Source organism: Penicillium mononematosum (genome assembly GCF_028829835.1).
Source record: "Penicillium mononematosum strain IBT 11891 chromosome Unknown utg000005l:1.0-9366267.0:1.0-9372171.0, whole genome shotgun sequence".
Taxonomy (NCBI): Eukaryota; Fungi; Ascomycota; class Eurotiomycetes; order Eurotiales; family Aspergillaceae; genus Penicillium; species Penicillium mononematosum.
The window spans coordinates 2131280-2148438 of NW_026643275.1; the positions used below are offsets into that span (position 1 = coordinate 2131280).

The 17159-nt window shown below is 50.3% G+C and overlaps 9 protein-coding genes across 9 annotated transcripts; 2 read left to right on the plus strand and 7 right to left on the minus strand.

The window, feature by feature from the left end:
* Positions 1–250: 250 nt before the first annotated feature.
* Positions 251–1572, minus strand: N7519_008868 (uncharacterized protein; the record flags this gene model as incomplete). Its single annotated transcript, XM_057295641.1, has 3 exons — positions 251–512; positions 558–1443; positions 1536–1572. The coding sequence occupies 3 exons, from the start codon at positions 1570–1572 to the stop codon at positions 251–253; spliced, it is 1185 nt and encodes a 394-aa protein (XP_057143523.1).
* Positions 1573–1907: 335 nt separating this feature from the next.
* Positions 1908–3129, minus strand: N7519_008869 (ESCO family N-acetyltransferase; the record flags this gene model as incomplete). Its single annotated transcript, XM_057295642.1, has 2 exons — positions 1908–3042; positions 3098–3129. 2 exons carry the CDS (start codon positions 3127–3129, stop codon positions 1908–1910), a joined length of 1167 nt encoding a protein of 388 aa, XP_057143524.1.
* Positions 3130–4227: 1098 nt separating this feature from the next.
* Positions 4228–4458, minus strand: N7519_008870 (uncharacterized protein; the record flags this gene model as incomplete). The annotated part of the gene is made up of 1 exon (XM_057295643.1): positions 4228–4458. One exon carries the CDS (start codon positions 4456–4458, stop codon positions 4228–4230), a length of 231 nt encoding a protein of 76 aa, XP_057143525.1.
* A 1164-nt stretch (positions 4459–5622) lies between these two features.
* Positions 5623–6446, plus strand: N7519_008871 (18S rRNA pseudouridine methyltransferase; the record flags this gene model as incomplete). Its single annotated transcript, XM_057295644.1, has 2 exons — positions 5623–5904; positions 5970–6446. The coding sequence occupies 2 exons, from the start codon at positions 5623–5625 to the stop codon at positions 6444–6446; spliced, it is 759 nt and encodes a 252-aa protein (XP_057143526.1).
* An 825-nt stretch (positions 6447–7271) lies between these two features.
* Positions 7272–7496, minus strand: N7519_008872 (uncharacterized protein; the record flags this gene model as incomplete). The annotated part of the gene is made up of 1 exon (XM_057295645.1): positions 7272–7496. One exon carries the CDS (start codon positions 7494–7496, stop codon positions 7272–7274), a length of 225 nt encoding a protein of 74 aa, XP_057143527.1.
* Positions 7497–8145: 649 nt separating this feature from the next.
* On the plus strand, positions 8146–9981 carry N7519_008873 (VOC family protein; the record flags this gene model as incomplete). Its single annotated transcript, XM_057295646.1, has 2 exons — positions 8146–8321; positions 8382–9981. 2 exons carry the CDS (start codon positions 8146–8148, stop codon positions 9979–9981), a joined length of 1776 nt encoding a protein of 591 aa, XP_057143528.1.
* Positions 9982–10963: 982 nt separating this feature from the next.
* On the minus strand, positions 10964–11734 carry N7519_008874 (putative ubiquitin conjugating enzyme (UbcD); the record flags this gene model as incomplete). The annotated part of the gene is made up of 5 exons (XM_057295647.1): positions 10964–11103; positions 11161–11344; positions 11442–11471; positions 11591–11636; positions 11691–11734. 5 exons carry the CDS (start codon positions 11732–11734, stop codon positions 10964–10966), a joined length of 444 nt encoding a protein of 147 aa, XP_057143529.1.
* Positions 11735–12562: 828 nt separating this feature from the next.
* On the minus strand, positions 12563–14013 carry N7519_008875 (acyl-CoA dehydrogenase; the record flags this gene model as incomplete). Its single annotated transcript, XM_057295648.1, has 4 exons — positions 12563–12609; positions 12664–12773; positions 12829–13744; positions 13809–14013. The coding sequence occupies 4 exons, from the start codon at positions 14011–14013 to the stop codon at positions 12563–12565; spliced, it is 1278 nt and encodes a 425-aa protein (XP_057143530.1).
* Positions 14014–14711: 698 nt separating this feature from the next.
* On the minus strand, positions 14712–17112 carry N7519_008876 (fungal specific transcription factor domain-containing protein; the record flags this gene model as incomplete). The annotated part of the gene is given in 5 exon segments (XM_057295649.1): positions 14712–15538; positions 15591–15867; positions 15918–16752; positions 16815–16924; positions 16939–17112. The coding sequence occupies 5 exon segments, from the start codon at positions 17110–17112 to the stop codon at positions 14712–14714; spliced, it is 2223 nt and encodes a 740-aa protein (XP_057143531.1).
* Positions 17113–17159: the final 47 nt, after the last annotated feature.

Consider the following 17159-nt stretch of genomic DNA (forward strand, 5'->3'; position numbering starts at 1 on the left):
TATTTACTCATATCCTTTATCGACGTCTTTTATGCAACCTGGACCACCGCTGTCATGATGGACGCTAATCCCCACCTACCAGATCCGTCCCGCCTTTCATCTTTCCCCATAGAAGGTCATTGTTCAGGATTTACCAGAAATCCGAAACTGGCAAACATACGCCAAATTCATGCATTCATTCATTCATGTATACAGTCGCCTATACTAAAACGTGGAAACGTGGAAGAGAAAACAGCCCGCTGCTCCCCTTTCAATCCCTAACTTTCCGATTTTCATAATGCCCCCGAAGATCATCCACCTCTTTCTGAAGCTTGCTGAGATCAGCCAGGATGTCAAGGGCATTGGATGGTTGTGGGGCTGGCGTCTGGTTCTCCTTCAACCCCATCACATCATTACTACGGGCAATGGAATCTCGAGTGCGCCGAGGCGGAGGGGGCGGCGGGGGTCCAGTAGAGCCAGACGGTACACTCCCATAGGATGATACCCGCCGCCCAGCCTTCAGTGATGATGGACTGGAGTTAGTGGGGGGGAGACAGGTTCAGCGAGATATCTCCAACGGGGCAGTCGCTTGGAAGTCTCCCGATGATGGCGGGGGCATGCTGATTCTCTTGTTTTGCAGCGCCCGACTAGAAGGCCCCGGGCTGGGAGGCAGAGAGCCATCATTGCTCTCCGAATCGTAAGACATGTTTAATCTGCTGCTAGTTTTGGACTGTGTAGATTTGGATCTCCTCATCTGGCTGTGCCGTCGACTGAGAGGTGGCGTCGGAGGACGCTTATGAGATTGACTGCGCTGGAGCGAGTCCGTCGACCCTGTCGCCCCAGGGCCCGAGAAATAGTCCGTGGTCGATGATAGAGACACAGAGCTGGGATGCGAGGCCCCGGGCGTCACGTTCCCAGAGCCATGAATTGACAGGCGGTTAGTAGACCGGGACCGGGCGGTCTGGGATGATTCTGCGGTAGCTGTAGAGCCGATCCTGCGGCCGTGATGACTTCTAGGCGGAGGCGGCGGCTTCTTGTCTTTGGCTCGGCCGAAAGAGCTGTTTGCATCAAGCTCTACAGATAACCGTGCTGCAGGACGTGCTGCAGGAAAACTGTCTGCACCTGTTGCAGACCGCCTGTTGTGGTCGGGGGATATGGGGGATCCATCTGTTGATGGAGCTGGGTGTGGAGCTGACCCAAGAGATTCTCGTAGTCGATCATCCTCACGGGGCGCTGGGCTCTTGTACCCATTGCTTTCGTCCTCACTATCGCTCCCAGACACATCCGGATTGAATGGGTTTGTCTCTTCGTCCGAGGAGCTCGAGTCATCTACCTCGCGTTCGAGCGATATGGATGACTTCCTAGGGTAATCATTCGGGGGTATGGGTGGCGTAGGTAGAGGCTTGGAGGGCAAAGCAGGAGCAAAAGTGCCCGAGTTGGTAGACAATGGATCTGCGGGATTGCCTATCCAGATTCATATCAGTGCCATGTTGGGGATGATTTCCCCCCGTGTCACCGGGAAGCTCAAGAGGGAAAAGAAGGAAAACAATACTCACCCGGATTTCTAGGGCGAAAAGGATTTGATCCGGACATCGCGAGAATGAATAAGTTAGAATAGAGAGGAAAAGGAAGAGAAGAATTGAGGGGTCCCCGCCGAGTTTCTTATCCATGAGGTCCTACGCGCCGCTTTCCGAGCTTGAGGTCCGGCTGCCCCGAGAGGCTTGAAATAAAATGTATTAAAAGTGCAATTCAGTCAAATTGGATTGAAAATGCATCCCTCCCTATTGTACACGGGAAAAGGGTACAGATATGGTACAAAAGCAGACAATAAAAAAAATAAAACGCTCGAGAATACAATCAAAACCCCCCAATATGCCTCAATGCCTCACCCATAGAATAAATTAAAGAAGACCTATGCAAGTCACCCATCACCGCTCGTTATAGACATGCCATGTCTCTTCACCCTCGAAAAACTTATGTGCCAGGCGATTGCCACTCTCTGTGGGCTGGCTGAATGCAATTTGTGCTTTTGTTATTTCCATTCCGTAAATAAAGTTGATGACCACGCAGTCAAGGAGGTCTAAAGCGATTCCCTTTCGCCGCGAGGATCCAGAAGTCCAGATGCGAGAGATTCCGACGATGGCCGGGCGAGTTTCATCTCGCGTCGAGACAGAGCCGTTGTGTGCGTCGCCATTCTGTTCCTTCACCACCGGTCGGGATTCCCAGATGCGCTCGGTCAGGCAGAGCCCGACACAGCGACTGTCCTTCATATGCAGAAAGACCCGGTACCGATCCACTTTCTCGGTCGGGCCATCCTGCAAGTGTTTGGGTGGTTCCGTTTGGCTCCAGAGGGTCTCGTCGTCGATTTCCGGTGACGATAGCTCCTTATTGACAACCTCGAGGACCTTCTTCGCTTGGCTCTTGGCGCTAGGGGACGCCTTGCGGTCCACAATTACCACGTACCCCTCATCGAATCGAGTCGCTTCGTAAACCCAGCGTGAGGCGTTCGCACGCATAAATGCCTTGCCCAGGTCGATCCCAGTCGCATTCATCTCGTGGAACTTTTTATGCAGTGCCGCATCCTCTGTATTGGACGGGATATATTCCATGCCACAGGTCGCACAGGTCTTTCGTGTATCATTTCCCAGGTCGATCTGCATCTGGCGCATGACGGGTTGTTTCTGACCTTTTTGTTTGGGTGGGTCCACCGATGCGCGTACGCTATTCGAGTTAACCTCTGTCAAGGGCGACCCGGTCGAACCTTCCTTGTGCTTGCGCTTGAGAAAGGCGAATGTCGGCTTGCGGGTGGTTGCTGGCGGCGGGCTTAACCGTGGTGGGGGCGACGATGGTGGTGTGGTGAGATCGTCAATATCATCGAGCGTGCCTTCCGACAACAAGGAGTTGCGACGCGACGGGCTCGAGAGTATGGCCGCTGAAGACTCGCGGATGGCATATTGCAGGTTGGCTTCAGCTTCATCGGACTCATCCACGCGTCTTTTCTTCGCGGCGCGCTCATCGTCGTAGACGCGCCATGTTGGTCGCCCGTAAGTTTTCATAAGGCCTCTTGGAGTGGGATGTTAGTTGCACACACCTTGTAGGTTGGAATAAACACACATACCTCTTAAATGAATTGGTAACTGTCCACGGCATGACCCTGACTTCTCCAAAATTTGCTCCGGGCAAGGTGGGATGAAGAAGTTAAAGAAAGTCGAGCTTGGTGACGGCACGCGTGGAACGCTAGTCTGTTTTAGGTCATATTGTTTCGAATGACTAAGGTTGACTTACCACCTGGGCAGCTGGGCAGCTGGGCTTTTTATCCCTTACTCCGTACTCCGTATGGAGGTGTGTTTTGTTTTGTTTTTGGAAAAGTTTCAAGTTCAGGAAGAATATTCCGTATAAAATGGAAATGATCAACAGAGTTTCTGATGAAGAGCTGGGTTTTGTAAGATAGGAGAGTCTCGCCACCGGGATTAAGACCGGGCCAAGGAGAAAATAGAGAAAGATATGGGGGAAAATAGTCAAGAGAAGAGAGAAGAGAAGAGAAGATATAAAGATGTGAAGATCTCAAGATGTCAAGATGTGCAGATAAAGAACAAATAACAATCACCAGCCTTGTCAAATTCCTTGTGGTTGGTATGTCGGGCACTTCCTCTTTTTTTTCCCCTTCGCCCCCTTTCTAAATTGACTTCACAATAATATAACGAATAATATAACGAATATATGGAGCAATAGGAAGGCAATTGGCAGGCTCCAATCCGAAGATTCAACCAATGAGACTATCTTATTGCACTGGGAAAAGTCTACGGAGGATCTGGGAGATTAAAGATGACGCTCTCCTGAACCCTCCTGAACCCTCCTGAGCCCCCCTTGGCCTCTCGCCAAGGCGTGTGCAAGGCTTCCATAACCAGTAAGGCTTTCCCCGTTTTGCATTGTGCAAGGAAGCGCACGTTGGTATTGCGATGATCCTTATTGACCGCTCTAACACTTCACATTCAGCGCCTACAGGCTACAGGTTACAGGTTACAGGTTGAAGCAATTATTCTCACTTCAAGGAATATACCGGGCGCTTGGGGCCAACCAACCCAACACAAACTATTACGTGCTGATTGGGTCAAGACCCGAAAGAGATCTTTCATCTTGTCAAGTTGATTGGTTTGGGGATATTAGCCAGGTTACAGGGTTACCCATACGACATATGGGAGGCCTGGTCCCCCGGATTTCACACTTGGCAACTCAGCGCTTGGCATATCATCGTGCAAAGATGAGCAATTCATTGCTGGAGCCTACATTATACACATCCATACCGGTCGCTAGCCAGACCGCGGAGTCCAAATTCATGGTCGAGAGAGGCCTACACAGGCTGCGACTCTGGACTGTCTCGGAGAAGATTACCAGAAGAGCTTCTCCTTGTTCACGGCCCTCAGATTTGCTGCCCTGGTGACAAAGCTTTCTTGTACCACCTTTGCCATTCTGATCCATTCTGATCCATTCACGGCCTTTATATCTGTGCTGACCCTTCTCATCCACTGGCCAAGAGCTTACAGAGTAGGCTGGCCCCTAAGAGACAATGCTGGACATGAGCCAGTCAGATCTGTTTGTTCTGAGTCACCAACACAATTTTATGCAGAGGACGTTACACATCCTCATCATCCGGTACAACCAACTCCTCCAGTGGTGTTCATTGTGCACTGGAGAGTACTGTGTTCAAACTCGCCGGTCTATCAAGGTCTGGACCAGAGGTACGGAGAAGATAGTCCCAAGCCAAGTTGGATTGGTATATCCTTGTCAGGCATTATTACACGGTTCTGATATTGTTGGGACCTATTACTGTATCTACAAAAGAGAAGCCTTGATGTGGCTTTCCTCGTCAGATTGTGGCTGGTTCAAACGGAGCTGGAATCATACATGTTGAGAGGGGTAATGTCGATCTCTCTGACGAAGAGTGGCCCTAAACCGTTGAAACTAACATTAAAAGGGAATTTCCAAGGTTATCGAAGACTATGAGGAGATACAATATCCCAAGTTATATATATCTGTGTGTAGGACATAGTGCTAAGTCCTATATTTTATATTTTACTATATTGCATATTGCAATTTTACTCTTTAGACATATAGAAATGAAGAATTCCATTCTAAATAATAAAATAAAACATAAAACTACCTGCATGTAGTTAATATATATATATGCAGAGTGAGATTCGATATAATTCCATCAGCCCTCGTCTGGCCGCTTTTCATTTCCCCGGGAGTTTTTGTCCCCCAAAAACTCTTCAACTCCAACATCTTTTCAAGTTGCAAATTTAAACAATGTCCGACCAAGAACAGGCTGCTGGAAAGAGAAAGCGTGCGAGTATGTATTTTGTCTCTTTTTATGCTTCCCCCTTGCTTTACAATCTCATTATTCCGTTTGATTTGATTTGATTTTTTTTTCCCCCTCTGCGCAACTCTACAACATATACACGCGAGCACTCGACAGCAAATCCTCCAATCCTCCAATTCTCCAACATCAAAATCTTCCATTCTGATTTGGTCCGTGTGACATGTCGCTGGGCACCAATCCTCCGATCACATCTCAGCCACATCTGTCACCATTTTCTTCCCTTTACCCCTCCCCGCGCCTGAATTGCAATTTTCAACTTCAACATGTCTGACATCCAATCTTCAGGGACTCAGTCATGCCCTCCTCCGGAACTTCCCCAGCTAGTTGCCGAACAGCATGTGCCAATTCCATCCCATGACAAGGACACCCAACGCTTGATTGTGGTTCTCTCCAATGCCAGTCTGGAAACCTACAAGGCTGTCTCCAGTGGACGTTCAGGAACCAAGGATGAGAAGTTCTCTCTGTTGAACAGCGATGAGCACATCGGTATCATGCGCAAAATGAACCGCGATATTAGCGAAGCCCGACCGGATATTACCCACCAGGTACGATTCAACATCGCCAGTGGCAATAGAAAGGTCAAAAACGAATACCTACTAACCCACCGCAGTGTCTGCTCACTCTTCTCGATTCCCCCGTGAACAAGGCCGGTCGGCTCCAAATTTTCATTCACACCGCCAAGGGCGTTTTGATCGAAGTCAACCCTTCAGTCCGCATCCCGAGAACGTTCAAGCGGTTCGCCGGTCTGATGGTCCAGCTGCTCCACCGACTCTCCATCCGCTCGACCAACTCACAAGAAAAGCTCCTTAAGGTTATTAAGAACCCAATCACCGACCACCTGCCCCCCAACTGCCGGAAGGTGACCATGAGTTTCGAGGCGCCGGTGGTCCGCACCAAGGATTATCTGGAGACGTTGAACCCTAACGAGAGTGTCGCCATCTTCGTCGGTGCCATGGCCAAGGGTCACGACGACTTTGCCGACTCCTTCAAGGACGATACTATCAGTATCAGCAACTACAGTCTTAGTGCGAGTGTTGCCTGCAGCAAGTTCTGCCATGCTGCCGAAGAGGTCTGGGATATCCTCTGAGAAACTCGACCGGGAAAAAAAAAAAAAGAAATCGCGCCCAGAGAGCGCGCGTCCTTGTCGTCTATATTGGCGGCACATTTGCCACAGCTTTTTTTTTTTTACGGGCAGGGATTGAGCTGCAAAATGAAGGCACCAGTCATATCTCTGCATATGTCTTGTCCTTCAAGTATTTTGGCTGTTATCTAAGCCCAGCTCTCTCTACCTTTCTATATCTCTCTGTTTTGTTTGGGGGTAAATCCACCGGGACAGCTACCAAGCATCGGGATTCATCCCATTTGTCTGTGGGTGTTTAGAGAGCACCTGGTGCTTTCCCCCCCCTCAGCATATACGGGTCGGATGGCATTTGGTTCCTTTTCGCCAGTCCTTGATCCGTCTTGCCTCCATCCAGCTTCAACCTCGACTGTTGCGATGTGTAGACCAGAAAAAGTGAACAGCACATAGATCAGACCCCATTGATTTGGGATTCTGAGACACATATCTTCAACTTCTGTGTTCAATAAAAATATGGCTTTTTTATTTTTTGACTTTTCCATAGTATATTGTAATAGTTCGTACATTAGTATACTATAGTTAGCAGTGATCCTTGACGTGGCATGCAATTAGCCTCGCCTCACTTTCAATGCGCGAATTGGAGGGTGGCGAGATGCACCTCTGCCCATCTTGTATTTGGTATGTAAGATATTATACGTAGATATTCTAGATATCATATTTATTACTCTATGTAAATCATATTATTCTCTACAACAGTTGTAGAGAATAACATCAAAAAGACCCCAAATTATGAACGTACGATGTATGACTCAACCCCCGTGGCGGTCAGCACATCTACCCAAGTCCACCTGGCAGCAAGTCTTTTTTCTTCTTCCTCCACTTGAAAGTCCGCCATTTGCTCACACGAGGAGGAACAAGTAAGCAAAATGCCCACTTAACGTCGATAGGCTCCTGCACCTCGCTCAGGGAATCCAGAACAGACGCCCCATCCGCCAACAGGAATCCACATTGGCTCCCCGCGATGACCTGGCAGGGACCCATCTGCACCCCTCCAGCCATAGAGCGTTTCACTTTGTCCAGAGTTGGGCCCCTAGATATCCGAAAGCAGCCAGGAACAGGACCAGCCTCCGGTCTGAGTACTCTGTTACTGGAAGTACCGGACTGACTTTCTTTCGATTCTGAAGTGCAAAGTACAACCTTTGGGCCTCCAACACGCCTCATTGCCCGCCCTTGTACTCCGTACTCAGTACGGAGTACTCTGTTTCAACTTTTCCATGCCGATCGGGTACTGAGCATTGACTTGATCATTCGGCCAATTGTCAATGGACCCCCACTTTGCCTGACTCCATACAGAAATCACACGTCTTCATAGTGTCCACCAACGCACTATCGGGAGACATGCGGTGTTCTGGATGACCCCTTTTTGCCAGCTTGGGCAGGATTTTGGAAGCTGCTAGTTTATTCCCTCTCTCCTTTTGGATTAGAGTCTCACAGCATTTATTCTGACTGGCTCTTGGACCGACCGTTCATGTGGCCTCATTTCCTGGCGTCATAGTTCTATAGACTTGGATTCCCTCACCGTATATATCCTTACCGGTTCCATTTAATCTCTCTCTTTCTTTCCATCCATCTTGACTTTTCATATCCCCATTCCTTTTTAACCCTTTGTACGTGCGGGTCTCCAGGCACGTCGACTTCAACCTCCGCCATGCCCGTTTCGCATATCACCCTAACCGTCTCTCACCTCCCAACCTCTACCTCTTTCTTCTTATCATGTTTACAGCCGTTGGGATACCAATTCATTGGTCGACATGACGATTATATAGGTTTCGGTCAGAAGCAGGGGGAGCCTGCTGATTTCTGGATGACCGAGACTAAGCCTGGGTGAGTGATATGTATACAAAGAAACACCTTGTTTTTCGACAAAGCTAATAATAATCAAAGATCTCCTCCTGGTGCAGTCCATGTCGCCTTTCCAGCCCCGTCAAAAGACGCAGTCGGCTCATTCTTCATAAGCGCCCTGAAAGCCGGCGCGAAGATCCACGGCGAACCCAAGATGCGAGATTCGCAATCTGGGTACTTCAGTGCAGCCGTCATCGACTTTGACGGCAACAGCATTGAAGCCGTGTACCGACCTGGCAGTGCCTCTGTTATATCAGGGGCCAGCGGGCCGACAATGGCTCTTCTAGAGGGTTCCAGCCGCTCTGTGGTCTCAAAGGCAAACAGCAAAGCTAGCACCATCAAGGCAGAGAGCATCGCACCCCCAAGATCCGAGGCCATGTCAGAAACCAGATCCGTGGCCCGGTCTGAGGCGAGATCCGAAGCAAGATCCGAAGCTCGATCTGAGACCAAATCTCGCGCCATTTCCAAGGCACCCACCACATATGAGCGGTCTGCACCAACTGTCGTCTCCCGCCAATCTCAAGGCCCGCCGCCACCGTCATACACCGTGCAAGCGCCCGCACCGCCACAGAGCGACGATGGCAGCAAGGCAGCCAAGACCATCGTGGGCACGCTCATTGGCGCCGCTGCAGGCGCAGCAATCGCCTACGCAATGGTCAAAGGCGACTCCCAGTCAACGACCGAAGAACCCGAACAGCCAGTTCAGTTCGCAAGCAACTTCCCCCAAATCAAAGCCGCCGCCCAATCCTTCTTCGGCAACGACGACCAACAATCCCAATACCGTGCCATCGAAGCACCACAACCACCGCGCAGCTCCTACACCAGCGCCTCAAACCCACGCTCAACCCTAACGCGCAGCGTAACCTCCAAGAATCCCCGCGCCAGCACCATCTACGAAGGCACCGAGTACATGCACGACAACCCTCGCCGCGCCTCAGAAGGCAGCATCTACAGCATCCCAGAAGACACCCCGCTCCGGGCAATCGAGTACCCACCCGCCAGCAACGCCTCCCAACAACGCTACGCCTGCGCGCCCTCAACCTTCATCAGCAGCTACCACGACGAGAAAACGCGCGGCCCCGCAAGCAGCGTACACAGCTCATCGACGATCAAAGCGTCACAGAGCACACACCGCCGCCACAGCCACGACGACCGCGACGGGTACGAGTCAACCGTCTCACACCGTTCGCACAAGAGCCAGCAAAGCACGCAGTCATACCGCGCAGCCTCAGTGCGCTCATCCTCGCACGTCGGCAAGGACAACGCTAGCGTTTCATCATCCCGCTCTGCGCGCAATATCCCGCTCCCCGCTGGCTCGAACGCTACATACTACTCCAGCCCGAGTATCCACAGCAAGGAGTGCGGGAACTCGTATTTGTCTGCAAGGGATATCCCGCTGCCGGAGAGCGTGGCGGATCTGGATGTTGACTCGCATGTTTCGCCGGATGACTCGATTAGCCAGATTGGGTCGCGTACGCATCGGCATCGGTCGCATCGGTCGAGGAGTTCTAAGGGGTCTAGGGTTGACGATCATGTTAGTCCGGCGGACTCGGTGAGTCAGGTTTCTAGGGCTAGTCAGAGGACTGCGAAGGCTGGGGAGGGGTCGAAGGCTGGGAGTCGACGGGGGAGTCAGGTTGTTTGATGGTGGATGCATTTTTGAAATACGTCTGATTGGTTCCTGGTTCATTGTAATTGGACTTGGGGTTTCTTTTGCATTTTATTTCTTTTCTCTCTTTTTGCTGGACTTGCTTGGACTTACTTTGAGTCTGGGTTTTGGTTCAGTCGGGGGATATTTCGATCCGACAGACTTGATTTGATGGGTTTCTACTATTAATCTTTTGATTTGCATTTACATACATAGATATACATACATATACATATATGGAGTTGGGAGCTGGGCAATTGGAATGCATTATTCAAGAGTCGGTGTTTTGAAGTCATAGTTGATATATCGATGATCAGTTCAACTCTACACAATGTACAGTCTACAGTCTATACAGTCTATAAATATCAAAAGTTCAACACACAAGACAGGCCTGCCTAGATTGTGTTATTTAAGGTAGGAAAAGATGAAAGCCCCTAATCACAAGACACACAAACGGCGACCTCGAACTACTCCCCGAAACCCTCAAACCATTACCCACCGAGTCCGAAGAATCGCCTAGAGCAAAGAATCCAAGGAGAAAACTCGGCAAAACCCATAATTCAATCCTAGACGCATGCAGCGTTTGAAAAAGAAGAAGAAATGGATGCCATGAATGCATGAGAATTTGTCATAAGGATCGTTGGATATGAAAAGTCCCAGAAACTCAGCCCAACAAGACAAGGTCAAAACCCGGCGCAAATGGAGTTTTTAGGCACGGAAGCAGGAAGCCAACGCGCGCAAGAACAGGTGCATTTGAAATCAACAGAGTTTGGGAAACAAAACTGAAAACATTTCTACGACCACAGGTACGCCAGGCTTTCGGATTCTGAATCTAGAGGAGGGCAAAGAAAGCGGAAAGATGCAGAGCGACGTTGAGATGACACTGAGAAGTGGTCGAGCGAGATAGGGGCCGCAAGGAGGGTTATTGAGAGGAAGAGAGAAGAACATGAAAGCGAAGGAATCAGATTTGTCGTTTCACTCAAATAGCGTACTTCCGCGTCCACTCGCGAGCTGTGGCCTCGTACCGGGGGCGGTCGGTCTTGTAGACGTGCGCGATTTCGGGCACAAGAGGATCGTCCGGGTTGGGGTCTGTGAGCATCGAGCAAATGGAGAGCAACACTATATGATTGGTTAGCCATTGTGCGCAGAGAATGAAAGGAGAGATCTTGCTCTCACCTTTAGAGATGGTCAGAGCAGGGCTCCATTGATCTCTCAAGATGTCCAGACAGATGCTGCCGTTGGAGTTGATGTTGGGGTGGTAGATGCGAGTGGTGAAGTTGACCTTGGGAGGCTTGAAGGGGTAGTCGGTAGGGAAGTGAATGGCAAGGAAGAAGACACCGCCAGAGTATGGGGAGTCACCCTATATGATCAATTAGTATCGCGAGTCCAATAATCAATCTCTGGACTTCGCAGAGGGCCATCTGGCCCCCAAGGTCCTCCAGACGTGGACAACTTACAGGACCCATGATGGTCGCTTGCCAGTGGAACTGCAAAAAGAAACGACAAGTCAGTAATTCATGATCCCCTCATTGATATCAACCTGGTCAAAACCAGAGCAGGTTGTGCCCCGCCACACGGCGCCGAGCAAGAAAACGAGTGTTCATACCAGGTCATCTCCAACGGGACCAGCGGAGCAGGAAGAGGGTGGATCCCTAGAGGAGGGTTAGAATCATGAAGCGCAGATGATGGCATCAGGATAGGCTTACCGGCCGAGGTCAGTGAGTTCCTTGTTAATACGCTTGAGAGCCATGACGAGCAAAGAGAGAAAGTTGTAAAATGTAAAAAAGAAACTGGGAGATGGATCGTCAGTTGATTCAAGTTAAGAGAGGAAGTAGGTCGACTTACGATTACGTCTTTGTGTGGAAAAGAAAGAGGGAAGAAGATAATTGGGAGTCTCAAGAGGGGGAAAAGTGCCCCCAGGTGGGCGGAATCGATTCTGTCGGTATTGTACTGCCCAATACGGGAATACCGCCACACTATGATGACACATCAATGATTCAGCTTTTGAGGTTGTTACCTAGGTACCTATGTAGGTATTTGGGGAATGAGGCAGAAGTAGATAGAATGTTAGATAAGTATTGTCTTTTGAATCAAATTCGATTGCTTCACGAAAGAAGGTAAATCCCTCGATAGGGCTGAATCACCGAATTTGGCGGGGTTAAGTAAAGGCATATATAGACACACAGTATTATTCGCATACATGTCAAATATTCCTGAATAGAGAGCAATGCCTACCCAGGTAGGTAATCAGGTAGATCTTATGCCACATTACTAATATGTGAATGTTCAAATTTTTATATTGTAATCTCTCTCTCTCTTCAATATACCTTTTGTATTGAAAATCCGTATTACAGCGCATGAAACTGATACACTGCCCCTCGATGATGTCACGTGCGGGTGAGGCGCCCGCAATTTCCCGCTTGTCCCAAAGAGGAAGGAACCATTTTGATAGCGTGACCATATACTATTCAAGGCTACTGCGGATGTTAATCACTGCCTACTATTAGAACTGCCTATATATCTCTTTGAATAATTCAGCTGGGATATATTCTATTTATAAGTATGTGCTTTTTATTTTTTAGACAAAGGCCTGCTTGCCCGTAATGGCACGGCCCAAGATCAAAGCTATTGAAATATGCATTAGCCTCAGCCCAACAGAATCAGGCAGAAATAACTTACCATGGATATCACTCTGACCCTCGTAGGTCTGCACCACAAACAGATTGGCCACATGGCGAGCGATATGATACTCGTCGCTGGCAGCGTTGCCACCGAAGACTTCTTGCAGACTAATGCCAATGTCAGTAAAGCAGCCCAAAAAAAAAGAAAGACAGAGAAACCTACATTCTGGAATTAGCCAGAGCACGGTCACAGTTCTGACGCTTGATCATCGAGATCATCTCAGGCGTAGCCTTGCCAGCATCCTTAAGGCGAGCCACCTGAACCGCAGCCAGAGTTCCATAAGCAGCATCCGTACCAGCGTTAGCCAACTTCATCTGAATAAGCTGGTACTTAGCAAGTGGGTTGCCCTTGAACTGCTTGCGCTCCAGACTGTACTCGCGCGCACGGGCAAGACAATCCTCCAGGGCACCCATGGCACCAAAGGCAATTCCCAAGCGGGCACTGTTCAAGCAGGTAAAGGGACCCTTGAGGCCCTCGACGTCGGGCAGCATATTTTCCGCCGGTACGGGGCAGTTATCCATCTGGATCATACCAGTGATGGAAGCACGCAGGGCACTCTTATTCTTGATAGCGGGGGTCTCGTACGACCCGGGCGTCGCACGCTCACGCTCCACAATAAACCCACGGATCTTGCCCGTAGACTCGAGCTTAGCCCACACGAGCGCGACATCGGCAATGGGCGAGTTCGTAATCCAGGTCTTGCTGCCGGAGAGCAGGTACATGCCCTTTTGCGTGGGGTGCTCGCGCGCCACAGTTTCCATGGACCCAGGGTCAGAACCGTGGTTGGGCTCTGTCAAACCGAAGCAGCCGGCGAGTGTGCCCTTAGCAAGGCTTGGAAGGAAGCGCTGCTTTTGCTCTTCTGTGCCGAACTCGTAGATGCCGGTCATGGCTAGCGAGCTCTGAACTGACATGCCTGATCGGTATCCCGAGTCCACGCGCTCAACTTCCTTGGTGATGAGGCCTGATGCCACGGTGCTGACACCGGCGCATCCATATCCTTCAATTGAAGCACCGAGAAGGCCCAGGTCGCCCATCTCTTCTAGGATTCGGCGGTCGTAATCCTCGTTGCGGTAGGCCTCTGCAAGGGGGTCACTGACGTCAGTTCACCATTTCACAACAGAAGCAAAGCAAATTAGACATACCCAAAACGCGGGGCGCAAGCTTATCCTGGCAGTATTGGCGTGCTGTGTCCTGGATTGCCAGTTCCTCGTCCGTGAACAGCTCCGCTGCAGCGAGAGGATCTTCCCAGTTGAAGACGGCCGAGGAGGCGTACCGGCGGCCTGCAACGGAGGTAGGACCAGCCTGGATTGAGCGCGCAGCTGCGCGAAGAAGAGATCGGTTCAACATGGCTAAAACACAAAAAAAAAAAGAAAGACAATTATACAGAGTGGGGAGAAAACAAAAGTTGTCAATTGTTGCGGGGAGCTCAATCAAATATGCACTAATCGCGGAGACCTCGGCAGTTGCAAGTTTGGGGTAAATCACCGAATGTAATATACCAGGAATGGTGGAATTACAAGATCAACAGTAAATCGGCATTTGTATTTATCTAGATCAATATGATTCGACAGAATCCCCGAGCAATGGGCTGTCTGGGTTCCGCAAGTCCAACCGACTCGGACTTCCTCGGTCTATCCGGGTGGGCTCTATGCCAAGCGCCGAGATACACTACGGAGTATACGGAGTATAACATGGAGGGCTTCGACGCTTAAATCAAATAAATCATCGCCCGTAGGAGATCCGGCAGCTTGAGATCAAACGGCACTCAAGCTGAGGATGGACGGGGATCCAAAGTGGCAGTGCGCCAAATGTCGCCGACGACAACCGTTATGTCTGTCCATCAATGCATATACACTGGGTGTGCCATTTACAGAGGGAAATGGGCTATTTTGGTATGGAGACATGGACTTCATTAGTAGTTCACTCTAAATGTATGTTCTAGTATCCATATATTCCCCTACAACAACTGTGGTCGTCAATCATAGGTCGTTATTACTATGTACAAAGAGAACAATCAAGGGAAATCATTCCAAGTTCCGGGTAGATCACGCTGGCATCTGGCTCTGAAGGAAGTCAAACACTCCCGTAGGGAAATAATCCTCGTCAAATCCCCAAAGATCCGCCATCATGGGATCAACCGAGCCCTCCGATAGACCGGGCTCCTGCTTTTCTAAGGTCAGAGGAGGTTCAAACCCATTGCTGCGTTCAGCGGACAGCGGTGCCACCCCAAGCAATGGAGGCGGGTGATTCAAGATAGTGTCACGTTCACCCAGCATCTGCGCTCCGGGGATGACCACCGGCTTGAAAAGAGAATGAGATTCCGGCGCAGTTGACCCCATGGAATGTTGCGTGCCAGTAGTGCGCTTCTCCCATTCCTCGAGCCCAGTCAGCATCTTGCGGAGACCGCGAGCGATGTGGTGGCTCAGGTGGCGCTCGCTCGCCCGCTGGCTACAGGACACCATGAGCTCGACTACCCGCCCAACAAGAATACGCACGTAGCTCACGTCAACGTGTAGTCCTGCCGAGGCAATTGAGGTTCGTTTGCCCTGGCTCCCGGGAATAGCCCCATTCGAGCAAACCTTGGCTGCGATCTTTAGCAGGAAGACTGCAGCAAATGTGATCATGCTGTGGAGATATAGTGGGACACCGACGAGCGCCAGCTGGATATCTCGCTCGTCCAAACAAACCTGGAGAGTTGCAATGGCTGATTCAACAGCGATGTTGGCACGCTTCCTGCGCTCAAATGACATTTGTCCTGATGAGGTGGATGAGTGGTATGTGCGCAGAGCAACTGAGTTCAGCTGCAGCCGAGAAAAATGATAGTGCATATACACGGCCTTGTAGGGATATGCGCCGACGTAGCGGCTCCCCGCTGTAGTAAAATATTAGGCAATGTAGTTGCATCTCGGGGATTCAAGACTTACCAAGTCTAGGAAGCCATGCTGACTTCCAGTCGCCTATATCAACATCGTATTGATCAATCTTGGGGAAATCACTCTCTGGAACCTCCAGGTCGACATCTGGACCGAATGCAAAATATATACGGGTGAGAATAATGAACAGGTCGACCTGGCTGTGAAGTCGAAGGTCTCCTTGTGAAATTGATGGGTTTTGAGTGAAGACATTGTGTTGAGTAATACTGGCATCTTCGTGGATCATCGGCGGTCGGCCGTACGCAATAGAAAAGTGATGTTCCAAGGTCTGAAAAATATGAGCAAAATAAGCAACACTCTAGGCCAAAGATTACTCACGTAGAGGAGATACCATAGCCTCGCCTGTTCCATGTGTTCCGGCGACCCTTGTGTGGCTTTGCGAAAGAACTGGTGCAGATTGCGCTCGGTTGCAATGCGAACCGCATAGCCAGAGAGCTTCCAACTAACATCCGCAAGCCAGAATGCTCCAATGCATAGTGCGCGGATATCATCCAAGGTATGATGGTGGCCTAACATAGACTCTGATGCTAATCTTGCAAACTCGGTGTAGCATGTATCAAATGTACGTTCCTTGGTCGGCATGTGAAGCGCGGTAACAGCTAAAATGGCGGCAGACAGCATTGATGAAGATCGTCGTACAGACGTCAAGTCTTTATGTGCTAGCAAAGCTCCATCCCATAGATAGCGGTTGAGTACCTGATCGAACTGATAGAACAGCTCCTCCGCTTCCTTGATATCGACCACTCCGCGCGAGATGAGGTCAGTGACCAGTGCTTGGTCTGGTGCAACCTTCCGACCGGGCGAGCTCTCGCGGTTCTCACTGAGCTGCGTCACCTCATATAGACTGCCCATGGGTGCTGTGACCAGAGAGGTTGCGCCAGTTTCCTCGCGGTCCAAAGAATACCGTGGCTGTTGTTGTGGGAAGCCATAGTTTGACCTTGCGGCTGTGCCATCTCTTGCTGTACTGTCAACTGACTTGGCCTTTTTATGTTGCGCGAGTGGATTATCATCAGTCGAGACTGTGGAGTCTTTCCGGCCTCTCTTGTTCGAAGGCGTCTCAATTGTACCACCGCCTGCTTGGTAATATGATAGCTCCGGTAGCTGCGATTTCCTGAGCAGGTCCGTCATTGCTGATTCGATCATTGATTTCCACCTGTCGTAGCCGGCGCAATCAGTATATGTTACCAATGTAAACACCGAAGATAAGGCACTCACTCAGCTTCGTCCTCCAGTAATGTCTGGAGGCTCTTGTTCACAACACACTCCAATCCCATGCGCTGACACCGCGAGCACACTGAGTCAGTTGCCTTCATGTCACAGCGCACCTTGTGCCGTTTACACTCAGTGCATGCCCGTATCCGTCGAGAGATCTTCGGAATATGGGGAGGGCGATCCTCCGGGGTGAAGACACCCTGCGGGGAGAATCGGACGAGGCGTCGCCATTGGCCTCGAACTGAATGCGATTCCGCTTCATGTTGGTGTGGAAGCTGGACTCATCCTCCGCTTGGCGCATTCCGGGGAAGACTGAAAGGCGGGGTCGGAGCAGCTTCACATCCGTGG